At 63.7% G+C, this 17506-nt stretch overlaps 2 protein-coding genes across 3 annotated transcripts; one reads left to right on the plus strand and one right to left on the minus strand.

The window, feature by feature from the left end:
* Nucleotides 1–1742: 1742 nt before the first annotated feature.
* LOC141971002 (mucosa-associated lymphoid tissue lymphoma translocation protein 1-like) lies at nucleotides 1743–7384 on the plus strand. The gene is given in 17 exon segments (XM_074928036.1): nucleotides 1743–1879; nucleotides 2105–2271; nucleotides 2850–2980; nucleotides 3093–3243; nucleotides 3565–3653; nucleotides 3655–3747; nucleotides 3942–4038; nucleotides 4210–4257; nucleotides 4340–4375; nucleotides 4653–4856; nucleotides 4982–5159; nucleotides 5453–5527; nucleotides 6000–6127; nucleotides 6198–6344; nucleotides 6586–6743; nucleotides 6841–6975; nucleotides 7062–7384. Coding segments are annotated over 17 exon segments (2226 nt in total). The 3' UTR covers nucleotides 7314–7384.
* Nucleotides 7385–9549: 2165 nt separating this feature from the next.
* On the minus strand, nucleotides 9550–16964 carry RAX2 (retina and anterior neural fold homeobox 2). 2 transcript variants are annotated; one of them, XM_074927944.1, is made up of 4 exons: nucleotides 16607–16964; nucleotides 15111–15137; nucleotides 12713–12963; nucleotides 9551–10829 (listed from the first exon to the last, which is right to left on the minus strand). In XM_074927944.1, exons 3-4 carry the CDS (start codon nucleotides 12953–12955, stop codon nucleotides 10386–10388), a joined length of 687 nt encoding a protein of 228 aa, XP_074784045.1. In that variant the 5' UTR covers nucleotides 12956–12963; nucleotides 15111–15137; nucleotides 16607–16964; the 3' UTR covers nucleotides 9551–10385. The 2 variants fall into 2 exon arrangements, with proteins under 2 accessions (XP_074784046.1, XP_074784045.1); XM_074927945.1 differs by lacking the exon at nucleotides 15111–15137 and having other exon boundaries at nucleotides 9550–10829.
* Between the last annotated feature and the right edge of the window lie 542 nt (nucleotides 16965–17506).

A 17506-nucleotide genomic window follows, 5' to 3' on the forward strand; every position in this document is an offset into this window, starting at 1 on the left:
GAGCGGGCTCTGGGGGTCTGAGCAGCCTGTGCTGGGGGGATCGGGAGCAGGGGGGGTGGGCTCTGGCAGTGCTGTAAGAGCAGCAGACAAGGTGAGGGGGGACACGGTGGCCCCCCACTGTGCCACCACTGCGCTACACTCCCGCTTCCTCCTCGGCAGCGGGAAAACAGCAGCTGCTGGGCTCCTGGCCCGACTGGGCTGAGGGATGAAGGCAGACTCCTCCTCACAGCAACAGGGGCCTCGCTGCCCTGTCCCTGCATGTCCTCGGCCAGCTCTGGCCTGGCAGACCCCAGCAGCTTCCCCCAGGCCTCGGTCCTGCCTGTGCATGGGGCTCCCTTGGCTGAGAGGTGCCCCCATCGCCTTGGTTCTTCACCCTGGACTTGCTGTCCTGGCGCTCCTGCCTGGCCTTGAGTTGGGCTCCAGGGACAAAGTGGCCACCTGCAAGGTCCTCCCACAGCGAGGGAGGGGCAGTAGAGCCCCGGCCTGGCCCCACAGTGTCCCAGCGCCCCACACCCTGCAGGAGGAGGTGGGGGCCGTGCCCCGCTCTGCCGGGGGGTGCCTGGCAGCCGGGTTGGCAGCTGCAGCACCCACACGCTGCGGCACAGGAAGCGGCAGAGGAAAGCAGAAGTGTCGTGTTGGGGGGGGGGAGCTGGGGGAGGTTTTGGGTTGAACCCTCATTTCCTCTGCGCGGGGCTCAGTGTGCGCCCTCGGAGCTGACAGGGCTCAGGCCAGGCCGTATCCAGCGGTGAGTGCCCTGTCCCCGCCGTGCCCGTCCTGCAGCTCGCCCTCCCCTCGCCACCCCGCACTGCGTCTGGCCCCCCAAGCGAGCAGAGGGGGCTGCTGAGTTGCTTCCCTCTTGTCCCAGACCCCCCCCCTGCTCGGGCAAATGTCACCCAGCTGCCATGGACAGCTTGGTCCTGGGGGCAAGTGCCCATCTGGGGTGGGCCAGTGGGGAGGGACCTTGGGGGAGGAGGAGGGAGCCCATCCCGGGTGCTGCCCCAGGCCGGGGTGATTCATACCGCCCTTCCCTCACTGCTGAAGCTTTTGCCAGGGTCAAGGGGAGCTGAGGTGGGTCCCAGCCCCAGGACCCCTGGGCACCTTCCCCTAACCTGCCCTGCAGGCAACTCGTGGTGGCCCAGCAGGGCTCGTGGGGGCTCCAGAGCCACCCCCAGAGGCCTGGGCATGGCGGGGGCCTGCTGCTGTCACGCTGGGGGCTCTGCCAGAGGAGAAGAGTCCCCGGGCTGAGCCCTCTGTGATGGGCCCTGTTCTCTGCGTCCCCAAAGGGACAGGGAAGGTGATGGGGGACATCCCTTCTTTCCAGTTCCTTGGACCCTGTCCCGCGAAGGTCCCTGTCCTGGGGCCAGGCTAACATGGCCCTGGCTCCTTGCCCGAGGCCAGGGGGTGAGCAGGGTCCCCCGTGCCGCTGTCATGGCTCTTGTCCTCCAGGCGTGGAGGGGGATCTTGTGGCATTCCTGGCTGGCTTCCTGCAGCCAGATCCAGCAGCACTGCCCAGACAGTTCCCAGCACCTCCCCAGGGAGGCCAAAACTCTCCCGGGCACCTGCAGGGAGGTGACCCAACGCCTGTGAGCTTGTGCTGGTCCTCTCCCTCCTGAGCCACCCTGCACTGGGCCAGAGCAGTGACTGGCAGTGTCTGGTGGTCCACAAGTGCCTGTCACCCCATCATCCAGTGACAGCTTGTCCCCTCCATGTCCTCAGGCAGGTGGCGGCGGGGCTGGCACGGGATGGGGGACTGGAGCATGCCCATCGGCTCGCTGGGCGAGGAGGTGGTGGCCCGGCTCTGCGAGCTCCTGGATAACGCCAGCCGGGGCTGGCGCAAGCTGGCCGAGGTGGCTGGGGTGGAGAAACGCTTCAAGTGCAGGTAGAGGGGGGGGTGGGGGTGGTGCATCTCTGGGTTCTGTCCCCAGCTGGGTGTCAAAATTCATGTGAGCACAGCCCTGCCATGGGCTGAAGAAGGCACAGGTCTCTGGCCACCCCGTTGTGGTGGCAGCCTGGGCTGGGGGCCCTGTGGAGTGCCCTGGAGGGATCCCCCTCCTCCCCTGGGTGGAGGTGAGCTGTGGTGCTGAGCGCTGTGGGCACCTTGCAGCGCAGAGGAGCTGGAGACGTGCTCGCTGAAGGTGCTGGAGCCCCGCGGCAGCCCCACGCAGTGCCTCCTGCAGCTGCTGGCCGAGCGCGACTGCACCCTCAAGTACCTTCTAGGCTGCCTGGAGAGGATGGGGCACACGCAGGCCTGCCAAGTCCTCAGCCGTGCTGGTAGGGACGGGCAGCAGGGTCCCACGGGCCTGGAGAGGGGCTCTGGGGACAGGGGACCAGCAGAAAGAAAGCAGTGGAAGATGAGGAGCAGCTCTTCCTGCTGGTGGTCTTGCTCTGGGGATCGGGGCCCTGAGAAGGGTGGGGTGGGATGGGATGGATGCAGCAGGGTGAAGTAGGGTGGGATGTGGTAGGACAGGCAATGGGATGTGATGGGACCAGATGGGATGGGACAGGATTGAACAGGGGATGGGATGGGATGGGATGGGATGGGATGGGATGGGGTGGGATGGGGTGGGGTGGAGCAGAGTGGGTGGGGTGGAATAGGATGGAACAGGATGAGATGGGGTGAGGTGGGTGGGATGGCATCAAATGGGACAAGGTAGGATGAGGTCGCTGAGACAGAACAGAGGGGTGGGATGGGACAGGGTATGACAGGATGAGGTGGGATGCGAGAGGACAGGCTGTTGTGGGTGGGAGTGGGACAGTATGATGGGACAGGGCAGGGTGGGACTGGATGTGATGGGATGGTGTGGGGCTGGGGTCTCAGCCAGCCCAGGCTGGACTCTCCTCTCCTGCAGTTCAGGACATGATCCGCATCACAGTGCAGCCGGAGTCACAGGTGGTGGCGGAGGGGATGCGGGTGTCCCTGACCTGCTGGGCAACCGGCCCACCCGGGCTCACATACCAGTGGTTCTGCGGGAGGCGGGAGGTGAGGCCCTGCTGTGCCGCGTCGAGCAGGGCCCCTGGCTCCTGTCTGTGGCGAGGGCACCTGGACGAGGGGGAGGAAGCCCCTGATTCCTTGGCCCCTTCCTGTCTCGTAGGTGCCTGGAGCCACGGCTCCAGAGCTGGTGATTGACACGGCCACCCCTCTGGGCCAGCCCGAGTGGTACATCTGCCGGGTGAACTGTGGGGCCACCTTCGCCTTCTCCAGGTGGGCCCACGTCCAGGTGGAGAAGAGCAGCAGCCCCAGCTCAGGTGGGCCCCGAGAGCTGCGCCCACGGGCTGGCACCCGTGGGGCACCACTCACCCCGGGTAGCTCCTGTAGGACACTGCTCGACCCATTGGAACAGTGGTGGCTCCTGGAGGGCATCACTTGCCATGTTACATCCTGGCTCAGCGCAAGGGACTCTGGGCTTGCGGGGGGTTGGTGCCCACAGAGGAACTGAATGCCCTGTGTCTTCCTTGTGCCCACTGGCTCATGCCAGGGCCTGTGGGTGAGGAACCTGGGGCCCACGAGCAGCTCCACGGAGGTCTTCCACGGCTGGGTGCTGAATTTGCCACCCCATCCCCTCCCCAGCCAGTGGTTATTGCCCAACCATGGTGGGGCTGCAGGTCCTGCGGCAGCCACGGCCTTGCCGTCTGGCCGAGGGGGACACACTGGTGCTGGAGTGCAGAGCCATCGGCAACCCCCCGCCCCAGTATCAGTGGTTCAGGAACCGGTGCCCTGTGGAGGGTGCACAGGCACCCCGGCTCCAGGTATGGTGGGACATCCAGCGTGGCACAGCACTGCAAGGTATGGCATGGCACGGCATGGCACGGCATGGCATGTCACACCATGGCACACCATGGCACACCATGGCACGGCATGGCACTGCATGGCAGAGCACGGCATGGCATGGCATGGCACACCACGGCACACCACCCCAGCTGCCCGCTCGTCCCACTGGCAGGTGAAGCTGGTGACCACGGCCGAGCGGGGCAGCTACTCCTGCCGCGTGTTCAACCTCTTCCACGAGGTGTGGAGCCAGGAGGTGGATGTGGAGATCGGTGAGAGCCCCGGCCAACCTCTGTGGTCCCCCACGCCTTGTGGGCTGTCCTGCCTCTGACCTGCCACACCATAAAGCCCTCCAGTGGCTGCCCCATGGTTCTGGGGGGCTCCAGCCTGTGCCAGGAGGTGCTGCTGCACATGGGGCTCCCTGACACCTCCCTCTGCCACAGGCCCACGGCTCTTCACCTCTGGAGGCTCCTGGCAGGAGGGGGACGGAGGTAGGTGAAGGCAGAGCAGGCAGGTCCCCGCTGCACTCCCCAGGCCCTGTGGGGCCATAGCACAGTGTTTCTCTCTTTCCAGGCTCCCCGGATCGTGGCAGCCCTGGCCAGCTGTACGGTAAGAGCCTGCCCAGGAGGGGTTGGTGATCCTGTGGGGCCGTGATGGTCCCCAGTGTCACTGCTGTCACCCCACGAGGCTCCACTTGGCCAGAAGTGCTTTGGGTGCAGCACTCTGGGGAGAGTGGACCAGCGAGGCAGGGATGCCACGGGGCACCCTGGTACCTGGGGACAGCAACACCCACCACAACCAGGTGTCACCTCTGTGGGCTGAAGGGAGCGGGGACAGCAAGAGTGTCCCACTCCATCCCCAGCACCTCCCTCTCCCATCCCAGCAGCCACCGACAAAGTGGCCCTGCTGATCGGGAACATGCACTACCTGCACCACAAGCAACTGAAGGCGCCCATGGTGGATGTGCACGCCCTCGGCGCCCTCCTCCGCCAGCTCGACTTCAAGGTGGTCTCTCTGCTGGACCTGTGCAAGGCTGAGATGCAGATGGCTGTCAACGAGTTCCTCCTCCTCCTCGACAAGGGCGTCTATGGTGTGGCAGCACCCGCTGGGGCAGCCCCAGCCCGGGGGAACCGGGTGGTTTTGTGCTGGCGGGGTCTCGGGGGGCAGCTAGGCAAGAAGTGGACAGGTCAAGGAATATCACCATCTCTCTGCCAGGTTTGCTCTACTATGCTGGGCACGGCTATGAAAATTTTGGCAACAGCTTCATGGTGCCCATCGATGCCCCCAGCTCCTACACCTCAGTGCACTGCCTGTGCGTGCAGCGGGTGCTGCAGCGCATGCAGCAGCGCCACACCGGCCTCAACATCTTCCTGCTCGACATGTGCCGCAAGAGGTGACTTGGCCCTGGCCACCAGGCTGGGGACAAGCGGCCACACTTGGGGGTCCCGACCCGGGGGTACTTGTGGGTGCTGATTCCCAGGGGAGCGGAGCGGGACATCCATGGGGTCCTGTATAAACCTGCTGGGTTTATCCGGGTGCCCCGAAGCGTCACTGCCTCAGCTGACCAGCAAATGCTACGATGGGTGGGCAGAGGGGCACGGGGCAGTCCCTGGGATCTGGGGCACCATGAGGTGGGTTTGGAGGGGCAGAAGGTCTTGAATCTGTCTGGCAATGCTTCTCTTGCAGGAATCTCAATGACGACATCATCCCACAGGTCGGGGCACTGCAGGTCACAGCCAACATCGTCTTCGGCTACGCCACGTGGGTCCCCTCCCCACCATGCCGCAGCACAGGCAGCGGGGCTGAGTGTCCCTCTCTGGCTCAGAGCCAGGGCAGGGCTCAGCCCTGTTTGCACCCACATCTTTCCCCCCTATATGGGCAGTGTCGCTCCCTCTGGTCAATGCTGGAGGTGGTGGGCAAGCAGCAGCCCGCAGTCCCTTACAGGTCAGGGAGATGCCCATGATGCTGTTCGGCTTTGGACAGCACCCAGGGGGGAATTAAGCCCTGAGGCTCCTCTGGATCACAGGGATTTGGACTAACGATGCTCTAAGCATCCAGGATCTGGCTGTGGCTCCCACCTCTCCCCAGCACTGTGGCTGGCTGGATTGATGGGAGCGGGTAGAGCTGTGGGCGCCCGGTTCTGGCTTCCCCAGGGCTGTCGCCCCGGTGGGGGCCAGTTCCTGGGGGAGTGACTGAGCCCATGACGGAGCTGACCACTGTCCCATCCCCACAGGTGTGCCGATGCCGAAGCCTACGAGCTGAACCAGGGCGAGCTCTCCAACGGCATCTTCGTCACCTTCCTCAAGCGCTGGCTGCTGGAGGACGAGAAGATCACAGTGCTGCTGGACAAAGTGGCTGAGGGTGAGTGGGAAGTGGTGGGAGACAGCAACCCCCCCAGCAGTCCCTGCTGACCCCCCTGTGTCCCTTGCAGACATGGGCACGTTGGAGATCACGCGGGGCCGGCAGGCACTGGAGCTCCGCAGCAACCTCTCGGAGAGACGAGCTCTGACAGACCCCATCCGCCCCCCAGGCCAGGATGAGTCCTCGGCCAGGAACCTGCAGTGGGCCAAGGCCCACGGTGAGTCACGGCCACCCCGTCCAGAGCTGGCACCCAGGGCAGAGAAAGCCCCGAGTCGCAGGGAGAGGCTGTGGACAGCACTTGCCAGGTTTCTCCCACCCGTGAAGAGACAAACTGCTGGCACAGAGCCACCAGCCCGGGGGCAGGAGCATCATGTCAGTGTCTCAGCTCCAGGGTGACCCCAGTGGTCACCTCACCTGCGGGTGCAGCTCCAGCCCCCAGCTATCTGTCCCCTCTCCAGTCCTGCCGGAGAGCCGACACCTCCGCTTCGACTGCGGCGTCACCGTCCAGCTGGGCTTTGCTGCCGAGTTCTCCAACATCATGATCATCTACACCCGTGTGGTGGCAACACCCGAGGACATCACCAAGTGCGAAGCCAAGCTCACCGACATACCCGAGGTGGGAGCGGGCTGCTGAACCCCGTGCTGGGGCGATGCTGGGGAACAGGGTGGGGGCACCCGTGGTGGTTTCCACGGCTGGATGCTCTCTGTGCCAGGAGCTGGACGTGGACCTCAAGTGCACCAACAAGGAGAGCCCGGAGGAGGTGGGCAGCCCTCTGGCACCTGCCTGGAGCCTCGACTGCCCCTCCTGCTGCCTCTACAGCCGGCTCTGCGGCTTGCAGAAACTGCGGGTAAGAGCTGGACCGGGCAGGGGGCCGGTGCCAGGAGGGCAGCTTGTGGCCCAGGACGGGTCCCCACTCTGCCGGTGCCCCTGCAGCAGGAGCTGGTGTTCACCGTCTGCCTTCAGTACCGCTACCGTGGCATGGATGACTTCGTGGAGGAGAGGCGGACGGTGAGCGTGGGGAAGCCGCTCATCGCCAAGCTCAACCTGCGGCTGGTGGCCTCCCCCTCGCCGCCTGGCAGCCCCCTCTCCGCCTCACCCCTGAGCTGGGGGGCAGCGGGGAGCTCCTGGGTCAACACCCCGGAGGAGAACCTGAGCCCCGAGGTCCCTGGCTCCCACGCCCTGTAGAGGGACAGCGCAGCTCCCCCTTGTCCCCACAGTCCCCTGGGGCCACGTCTGTCCTGCTGCGGAGCTGGGGGCTGGAGGGGACGGACGTGACGCGTGCGGGAGGGGGTGAGCCTGATCCTGGCCTGTGCCAGGGGGTGTGGGGCTCGCTGTGCGGCACAGCTGGGTCCCCCATGCAGGGGACTGCAGCTCCGTGCTGCCCCACGTACCCAGTGTGGCCCTGCAGGTACGGGCAGTGCCAGCCCCACGTTCCCTGGCAGAGCCCCGCCAGCCCCAAGTCCCCTGGCATGGCAGTGCCAGCTCCTCATCCCACGTCAGTGCCAATCCCAGGGGCCAGGACACTGCTGGCAGCCCCGGGGCTGGGGGGGGAGAGGGCCCAGACCCCACGGCTCAGCTGGCGCGAGGCGTCGCACTGGGGCAGGGCTGGGTTCATTCAGGCCTAGCAGAAATAGAGAGAAATAAGCAGATTAGGGGGTAAATCCCATGGGAGGAGATTAGAGGGGGTGGGAGCAGGAGGGCTCCTGCTCTGCCAGGAGGGGCTGGGAGAACCACCAGTGCCCCCAGTGCTCCCAGTACAGCCCCAAGTGCAGGACTGTGCCAGTCTCTGGGCAGTGAGAGATTTCAGGACAGAATTGGGATCTTGGGGGGGAAAAAAGTGCCTTTCTGCTTGGATTTTTCCCAAACGTGGCCCCACGTGCAGTGGCCACAAATGATGCAGGGTGTGCCCCACTGGGTCTCAACAGGGGAAAGGACCAATAAAGAGGGAAGGGCAGGCAGCTTGGCTCTGCTGTGGCTTTTCTGCATTTAAATGTCTTTTTTTGTCCAGAAATACTGCCTCTTTCTGCACAATGAGTAACACATGGGAGGGAAAGGGCAGTCAACCCCTCCCATGAGGGTACCCCAATGTTCCCCACCACGACGGCCTGGTGTGCACCAGTGCCACCCCATGCAAATTATCTAATTTAAATAATTTGCATCCCTCTCCCAGCCTCAGGGAGATGCATCCTCATACAGGGGCCTCTCCACACCCTCCCTTTTGGGTGATGGTTGCAAGACTGGGGAGGGAGCACCCTCGCCCCAATTAGGCTCTGATCAAACGGGTCGGAGGGTGCAGAGCCTCCTGCTCTCCGCGCCAGCCAGCTTTTGTTGGTGCTCGGGAGGCCGAGGGGTGCCCCGGGCTGGCGCCAGCCTCGGCAATTATGTCATGTGAAAAGCGCAGCCCCCATTGAGCGCGTCCCTTCCCCCGGATCAAACCCCATTACTTCCGCGGCCGTTGCTTCATTATCTCCCTGCCCGAGCACGCCTCTGCCTGGGCCGCTTCACCTCGGGTCCCGGCCCATTAGCAGGGTTGGGGGGCCGGGGGAGCATCGATTATGCATTTAATGGGTTGTTAAAGGTTTAATTGTCACTAATGATGCAGAGGAGCAGCAGCAGCCGGGGGATGGGGGACAAGGAGAAGGGTCTCGCTGGGGTCAGTGCCTCGCCTGGCCCAGTGGCCGCCTGGTTGGTCCCACCTGACCCCGGGGTTGTGGGGATGTCAGAGTCCGGCCCCAGGGCTGCTGGGTTGGGGTGAGACCCCCCTGGGGTGGCTGGGGGTGCTGGTGCTGAGCAGGGTCTGGCCTGTGTGGGGACATGGGGACGTGGTGGTGCCCCAGCAAAGCCCCAGTTTGTGGCTGTCATCAGGTCTGAAGCGGGAAGATTTTCTGAGGAAACATGTCGTTTTGGTGGCGGGAGGGTCAACACTCTCCTTGCTTCCCCAGGGACCTGGGGCACACCAGGACACCCCAGGGACCTGGCTTGCCCAGGGCTGAGCCCCCAATTCTCACTGTCCTGGACGTGCTTCAGCACCTCCAAGCCACGGTGGGCTCAGCCATCTCTGCCTTCCCGCAGTGGTGAGGGTGCCAGTGCCACTGGCTGCACCCCGAGCCCTGCCAGGCGGGCAGGCGAGGTCCCCTGGGGCTGCAGAGCCATGCTGGGGACACCTGAGGACCTGGCACCTTGCCACCATCACTCTGCTCCCACCTGGCAGGAACCACTGGCAAGGGATAAGTTGGGTTTAGCACACCCCGCCGTCCCCTGCCATGAGGACCCCAGGGCTCCCAGCCAGCCCCCTCCTCTTCCAGCCCCAGGTGGGGGCTGTGGGGATCCCGCCGCCGGTCGCCCTCCCGCCGGCACAATTATGGCAGCTTTGTGCAGCCAACATGTGGCCAGGCGGGCACCACTGGGGAGCAATTAGGGCAGGCGGGCGGCGGGTGCAGCCCCCCGGGGATGGCCGAGCAGATGCCCCTTGACGAGACGCCGAGGTCATAGTGCGGCACAAAGCTGGTCCCAGTCCACAGCCGGGGCTGGACCAGGTCACCTGTCCCTGGATCCAGCCCCAACCCTGCACGCAACAGCCCGAGGGAGTGAGGTGGGAGGGTGCCTGCGGATGATGCTCCTGCATCTCCCCAGAAAGCTCCTTCCCGGCAGAGGCTCCTCAGCCCCAGCACGATAACGAGCAACACCGCAAATGAGCCGCACGGCAGGCAGGACCCCGGCAGCGCCCAACTCCAGCATGCGGCAGCCGTTCAGCTTATCTCCTTTTACTCATGATACAACCATCTTCTTGGTGCCGGCACATATACCGGCACAACCAGTGCTGTGCCCCAACGCGGCTAAAATAAACCCCCAAGTACTCCCTACAAAACTAGAGCTCTTCTGTTCAGTTTTGTTTAAATCTGCAGCATTAAAAAAAAATTAATAATAATGGGAAGGGGTGTGGGGAAAGGAGGTGTCCAACCAGGGAGGGGGGGGTGTGGCCCGGTGGCACAGTGGCCAGATCCTCAGCCTGGGCCGGTGCCTTGGCAAGGCAGAGGGGTCGTGGTGGCTGCTGGGGTGCTCCCCCATGGCAGTGTCCTGCCAGCACCCTGTCTTGCTCCCCTGCCACCGATGGTGCTGGCTCATCAGGGGGAAGATGCAGCCCGGCATCCCTGCCCTGCACCACCTTTGGTCCTGCCGAGCATCCCACCGTCGCCCCCTCGCCCACCCCAGGTCCAAGCCGGCACCAGGGGCTGATGGGGCCGGAGGGAGCGTTCATCAAATGGGCTGCCAGGTCTTGTCAATGGTCTGAATGTGCTCCTTGGCTTTCATGCGGAGCGAGGCGATGCTGGAGCTCCTCTGGTCCACCTCCTCCAGCGGGTACTTGTCCACAAAGGTGGTGCTGCACTGGTAGGGCGCGGGGGCCATGGGCTGCATGCCCTGTGCCATCGGTGCGGGGGTATTGAGGAAGGAGTGGCCGCCGTAGGGCGGCTGCAGGGCCTGGGGGGCTCCCATGAAGCCGGGGATGCTGTGGACTGTGGTGGCGCTGGAGATGGGCGACGTCAGCCACGGGTCGAGCGGGAGGGAGTTGCTCATGGGCCCCACGTTGGGGGTCATGGGGGGCCGGTTGAAGGAGAGCACGGGGGTGTCATGGAGCTTCATGGAGCTGGCCTCCATCTTCTCCTGCCGCCTCCACTTGGCTCGTCGGTTCTGGAACCAGACCTGTGAGGTGAGAGCCAGAGTGAGTCCCACCATGCCCAGCTGGTCCCTCACAGCGTGCCCCACATGCTGTGCTGTGTGCAGGGTCCCCCATTGTGCTGTATCCCGTGGGGGGTGCCCCACACGAAGTCCTCCAGGTGGGGTGTCTATGGGGTATCCCATCCTGTGCGGGGTGCCCCTGGGTGTTGGGTCCCACGCAGGGTGTCCCACAGGTCACCAGCAATCCCCAGCACTCCGAGCAGCTCTGTCAAAGCTCCCCCACAAACCTCAGGGACTGAGGGCACCTCTGAGGTGTGGAGGGTGAGAGGTGCCACCGTGCACCCCCCGCCCTCACTGCTCCATGGCAATGTGCACCCCAGCTCTGCAAACAGCTACACAGTCCTCGGTATAAAGTTATCTGGCCTTCAAAAGCCCCTTGTTAAAAGCTTTTAGAAGCCAAACTGCCACGGTTGTGCAAAAACACACAAGAGGGACCGGCAAGCCGAGGCCCATGGAGGCTGCTGGTCCCCGTGTCCCCAGAGCCCCCAGCAGCGCAGGGCACGGGCTGTCTGCTGCCTGGCACGAAGGGGGAGTACAGATGAATGGCTAGGCTGCAAAGGAGGTGTCGCCAGGGGCTGGTCACAGCTGTTGGTGGACACTGGGCTATACTGGTGCAAAATTCATGTCCAAAGAAGAGCAAAGAAGCTGATGAAGGGTCTAGAGAACAAGTGCTGTGAGGAGCAGCTGAAGAAACTGTGGTTGTTTAGCCTGGAGAAATGGAGACTCAGGGGAGACCTTATTGCTCTCTGCAACTACCTGGAAGGAGGATGTAGCGAGGTGGGGGTTGGTCTCTTTTCCCAAGTAACAAGTGATGGGACAAGAGGAAACAACCTCAAGTTAGGCCAGGGGAGGTTTGGATTAGATATTAGGAAAAATTTCTTCACTGAAAAGGTTGTCAAGGACTGGAACAGGCTGCCCAGGGAAGTGGTTGAGTCACCATCCCTGGGGGTGTTTAAAAGACGTGTAGATGTGGCAGTGAGGGACATGGTTTAGGGGTGGACTTGGCAGTGTTGGCTTTATGGTTGGACTCGATGATCTTAAAGATCTTTTCCGACCTCAGTGATTCTATGATTCCATGAAACTGGTCATTGCTCAGAGAGCTCAGCAGAGGTGTCCCTATGGTCTGGACCCTCCCTGAAAAAGGCTGAATTGTCTTGGACTGGGGCTGAGGCCTGGAAATCTTGGGTCATTTGTAAGGGGATTACTGCTTTGTTTCGCAGTGGGTTGGTCGATTCTATGACTCCCTGACCCTTTCCTTCCCCCCAGTCTCACCCCATCAATCCCAGGGGCAGTGGGGACCAGTGGGACCCCACGCTCTTCCCCAGGCTGTGCCTTCTCCCTGCAGAACCTTCTCTGGCAGTCCCAGAAGTGAAACCTCCCCATCCCTACCCGCCCCCCCCCCCCCCCCCCGCCTCTCTCTGACAAGCCTAAAACCCCCAAATCTGTGAGGATCATGCGCTTTCCCAGCCCTAAAGTCCTGGAAGCAGTCAGGAGCGGCTGAGGTTTAGCTGCTTTCCCAAGGGATCAGCTGGAGGGGTGGGAGCAGCCACCAACATCAGGGAAAAAAGACCCTAAAACCCATCTCCCTGCCCAAACAGAGGCTCTGGCACGTGGGCTGAACTGGGACCTTGTGGGGGAACAAGGTTCAGCCATTCAATCCCTTCTAGAGTTTTGGAAGGAGCAGCCAGCTCTGTAGAGATGATGCCAATGGGAAAACTGAGGCACGGAGCGAGGTGGCAGCGGTGGAGCTGGGAGCAGAGGAAAGCTCCTCCAGCACCAGGGTGGTCCCTCTGCCACTGCCCAGGGGACAGGTTCGGGGTGCTGGGGCCCCCGGGAGTCCTCCCTACCTGCACGCGGACCTCCGGCAGGTTGACCTTCATGGCCAGCTCCTCGCGGCTGTAGACGTCGGGGTAGTGGGACTTCTCGAAGGCGCGCTCCAGCTCGTGCAGCTGGTAGGTGGTGAAGGTGGTACGGTTCCTCCGGTGCTTCTTCTTGGGCTGCTCCTCCTCAGCGGCGGCTGGCGGGGTGCTCTCGCTGTCCCCCGGTTTCCGCAGCTCGCCCAGGTCCCCCTCACACTTATTCAGGAACATGGTGGCGCCTGTGAGGGGACCACAGGGGTTAGTCGGGGTGTGGGGACGTTGGAACCCCCGCTATGCAACCCCAGGCTGGGGACGGACAGGCAAGGGGATGAAGGGATGGGAGGATGGGGCGGCCCCAGAAACGGGTTATCAGAGGTGTAATCCTCTCTTCTGCGGCAGCGTTATCCCAGGGCTGCGGGGTCCCAGGGGCTGACGCGGGGTCCTGGGGACTGATGCGGGGTCCTGGGGACTGACAGACGCGGGGTTCCTGGGATTGATGTGGGGTCCTGGGGACTGACACGGGGGCTCCACTGTGAGATGCGACCAGGCCAACACCCCCACCCAAAGCTAAAAGTCAAATTTCACCTAAAGTGGAAGATTTGATGGAAGCACCGTCCCTGAGAACTAACCTGACCCCCCCCCCGCCCTGGTGTGGAGGGGACCAAGCCCAGGCTGGCTCCTTCCTTCCAGCCCTGCTCCTCTCCTCCAGCCCCGCTTGCCCACGGGCTACCGAGTACCCACGGGAGGAGCCAGTGTTGTCCGCGAGTGCAGCCAGAGCAGCCCGATGCTGTCCGCTGGCTAATAACCTTTCTCTGCACACTTATAAGCATTTTCAACCCTTGCAATGTTTCATCTTTAAGCTTTTTATCCGGCATCTGAAATCTTCCTGCAGTATTTGCTGGGGATTAAGGGTTCCTTTCTGCTGCGAGGATGTAGGCAAACATGGAAATGGGGCAGAAAGCTGTAATCCTGGGGCACTTCCACCGAGGGGAAGGTGCTGCAGCGCCCAGACCCACCAGCAAAGGTCTGGCCAACACCAGAGTGGGTACAGGGAGGGAAAGGGACTGTCAGTTAATTCTGGGAGGGAATAAATGGGGGTCCCGAGCAGGCAGCGTGCAAGGGGTAGGTGTCGGGTGTTGCTCAGGGTGTGCACGTGTGGGGTGTAGCGGCCCAGTGTGCACAGTGAGAGCCTGTGTGGGCAGCGTGGGTGCAGGCAGCGTGGGTGCAGGCGGTGTGTGTCTGGGTGCGTGCAGGGATGCACACGGCGAGCAGCCCCCCGCCGCGGGCAGGTCTGGGGTGCTCAGGAGCACCCAGGGGCACACACACGGAGGTGCGGGAGCGCGTGTGTGCAGGGGGCTGAGTGTGGAGCAGGATGTGTGTGGGGCCGGGTGTGTGCGTGCAGGGCGGCGTGTGCCGCGGGCCCACCGCAGGCAGGGTGCGCAGCGCCCAGGGTGCAGCGTCCGTGTGCCACGTGTGCAGCACACAGAGCGCGACATCCACACCTGCGTGTGCGCAGGGCAAGTGGGGCGTGGGGGTGTGCGGGGAGCAAGGGCGCAGTACAAAACCACACACAGCAGCTGCGTGCAGTGTGTGTGCAGGGTGTGTGTGTGTGCAGTGCTCGCAGTGTGTGTGCAGTGTGTACAGTGTTTGCACGGTGTGTGCAATGTGTGTGCAGTGTGTGTGCAGTTTGTGCGGTGTGTGCAGGGTGTGCAGGGTGTGCAGTGTGTGCAGTGTGTGCAGGGTGTGCAGTTTGTGTAGTGTGTGCAGGGTGTGCAGTTTGTGTAGTGTGTGCAGGGTGTGCAGGGTGTGCAGTGTGTGCAGGGTGTGCAGTTTGTGTAGTATGTGCAGGGTGTGCAGGGTGTGCAGTGTGTGCAGGGTGTGCAGTTTGTGTAGTGTGTGCAGGGTGTGCAGGGTGTGCAGTGTGTGCAGGGTGTGCAGTTTGTGTAGTGTGTGCAGTGTGTGCAGGGTGCGCAGGGTGCGCAGGGTGTGCAGGGTGCGCAGGGTGCGCAGGGTGCGCAGGGTGTGCAGTGTGTGCAGGGTGTGCAGGGTGCGCAGGGTGCGCAGGGTGCGCAGGGTGGCACGTGCAGCTCTGGGCGCTGCCAGCCCCCAGGATGCCCCTTGGCCCCCCGGGACATGCTGTAGCCACAGCGCCCCCGGGCCTGGCCCTGCCGCTGCGGGGGGGCTGCACTCTCAGGGTGCCCAGGGGGAGCTGTGAGCCAGGGTGGGGGTGCTGGGCGCTGCATCCCGGGGTGCCCCGAGGAAGGGGTGGGTGGGTGCTGGGGGGAGCAGGGGCCCTGTTGTCACCGTGGGAGCGTCGCGGTGTGTCCTGGGGCTGGGGACATGGTGGGGGGACGGTGTCCCTCGGCACCATCCCGCTCTCACTCACCTGCTTCTCATTTGAGCAGCTCCACACCTGCAAGGAGAGGGGAGAGGGGGTGAGCACCCAGCACCCCCCAGAGCCCCCGGAGCCCCTGCCTGGGGCACGGCCCCCCCGGGGGATCAGCACCCCTTCAGGGCCCCTTGGCTGCCCTGCCCAGCCATGGTCTGTGGCCCCACAGAGCAATGGGGGGCACCTGGGGCTGGGGGGGGGGGGGGGGGGGACCAGGGGAACCTGGGGCAAAGGGAATGGGTGAGATTGGGGGGGGCGACGGGGTATGGGTAAGCCAGGCCTCTGGGGGGGTTGGGGTCAAGATGGGACAAGCGGAAGGAGAGAAGAGGTGGGGCAATGAGGGGGGACAGGGACAAGGTGTGGTGATGGAGTCAGGGCCAGGGCTGGGGACAGCCCTATCGTCCCCCCACCCTGACCCCATCTGAGCGCAAAGGGGGCTAAAACCCCCCCAGGGAGCAAACTCTGGCGTGGGAGCAGGGACAAAGCGAAAAACAGAAAAATACCCGACAAGGAACAACCCAGCAGCAGGGCGGCAGCACGGGGCCCTGCAGGACAGGGTGGGGTGGCAGGGCCAGGACCCCCCCCCAACCCCTCACCCGGCTCTGCCTGGGCCTGGCCGGGGTCACGGCTGTCCCTGGGCATGGAAGGGGGGATTCCAGGGGGTCAGCCTGGGGGGTGTCAGCACCAGCCACCTCATGGTCCCTGTCCTCCAGGGACGGGCCCTGGGAGCCCTGAGCCTCTGCCCCCAGCATTTCGGGAATCCTGCCTAAAAACGGGCAGCGCGGGGGGGCGCAGCGGGGGGAGCCAATTCCCTGCCCCGGTCGGACATTTTCCAGTGGCTGCCGTCATCCCGGAGGCAATTTTGGGGTTTAAGACCTTAAGCTGTAAAACTGTGCTGGGAACCACAAGCACCCAAAGCCTTGGGAGGGGTCGTTCCTCCCCCACCTACTTTACACCCTGACCCGTGGTTTTCCTGCAGGGGCTGCTGACTGGAGCAGGGGGGGGGGGGGGGGGGGCTCTTGTTATTAATGACACCCGAAAAAGCAACAGAAATGGCATTGAGCCCTGGTTGAAGTGGTTAAAAAGCCATCATTTCCCTGGTGCCGGAGAGCAGCAGAGCATCAGTGAGGCCAAGCGGCCTCCCCGGCGGTGGGGGGACACAGAGGCGACAGCCTGGGGGCAGCCCCGGCTTTTGCTAGGTCCCATTTTTTTGCCTCCAAAAGCCTGTCTGGGTGCCAGGATGTGGCCTCCCGGGCTCAGGCCACCTGGGACCGGCTGTTTGCAGCAGGGAGGAGTGTGGGTGGCTCCTGCCCTTCGGCCCCGGGTGTAAATCGGTGCAAGTGATGCTGATGGGTGCCCAGCACCCACTCCCGAACCTCCAAGGAAGGGTGCCAGCCCCAGCCCTGGCCCTGGGCACACACCAGTGTCACCCGCTCCCTTTTTCAGCATCTTCCCCCGGCGCTTCCTCCCGAATCGGAATAAAACGGTGTTACCTGCTGGGCCCAACTTGGCTTTTCCAGGAGTATTTAACTTTGCCGGTCCCTCCTGGGAACCAAACAAGCGGCTCAACCTCACCAATCTCGCAGCTTTGGCAGCCAAAGTTGCCTCTAGTCTTCTTATTTGTCACAGAACCGCCGTGCTAAGGCTCGGGAGAATCTTTATTTAGTGTTGCAGATGTCACCAAGGCACCGCAGATTGGAAATGAGTCCAAAGGATTAAGACGAGGTTATTAATTGGAGGCCTTCCCCTTTAAGAATGATTGACAGTTACTTTCTGGACAAGTAATTGCTCTAAATGTCCCCCCAGCACGGGTCCGGGGGGGCGGCAGCGGACAAAGCCCCGAACTGCCTTCCCCACTCAGATTGTCTCCCCACAAAGGCGTCCTGCTGGAGTTTGCCGTGTAATCCCCTCATTACGGGCGAGGAAAAAGAATTAGAAACAGGGGGAGTGGAGAAGAAAGGCCGGGTCGGGGGGGGAAGGGGGGAGGATTTCCTTCGGCTGCCGAGGCTCTGCCCCAGGGATGGGGTCCGGGGCAGGCACCCCAAACCTCGGCGGGATGGGGACGCTGTGATGATGGGTGTTGTCCCCCCCCGGACGGGGATGGCGAGCCCGGGGGTGACCCCCGGTGAGCGCGTGTGTGGCCCCGTGGGCTCCCGGGGATGCGGCCTGCAGAGCCCAGGCCGCGGGGGGACCGGCGATGGGCACCGGGCGTAGGGACAGGGACAGGGACCAGGCAGCGGGGGCTGGCTGTGAGGACCAAGTGTGGGGACGGGGTCTGGGGACCTGCTGTGGGGTCTGCGTGTGGGGACCGGGGTAGGGACCCAACACCCTGAAGAGCCCTGGGGACCTGGGGTGGGGATCAGGGCTGGGGACCAGCAGTGGGGACCAGCCCT

Source organism: Athene noctua, chromosome 27, assembly GCF_965140245.1.
Source record: "Athene noctua chromosome 27, bAthNoc1.hap1.1, whole genome shotgun sequence".
Classification (NCBI taxonomy): domain Eukaryota; kingdom Metazoa; phylum Chordata; class Aves; order Strigiformes; family Strigidae; genus Athene; species Athene noctua.

What these genes read in the sequence shown, in the direction of transcription:
- RAX2 (XM_074927945.1), bottom strand. Translation starts at nt 12,955, where the DNA reads ATGTTCCTGAATAAGTGTGAGGGGGACCTGGGCGAGCTGCGGAAACCG. An exon ending in TGCCGGAGGTCCGCGTGCAG is followed by an intron (nt 10,830 to 12,712) that starts GTAGGGAGGACT and finishes CTCACCTCACAG; the next exon opens with GTCTGGTTCCAGAACCGACG.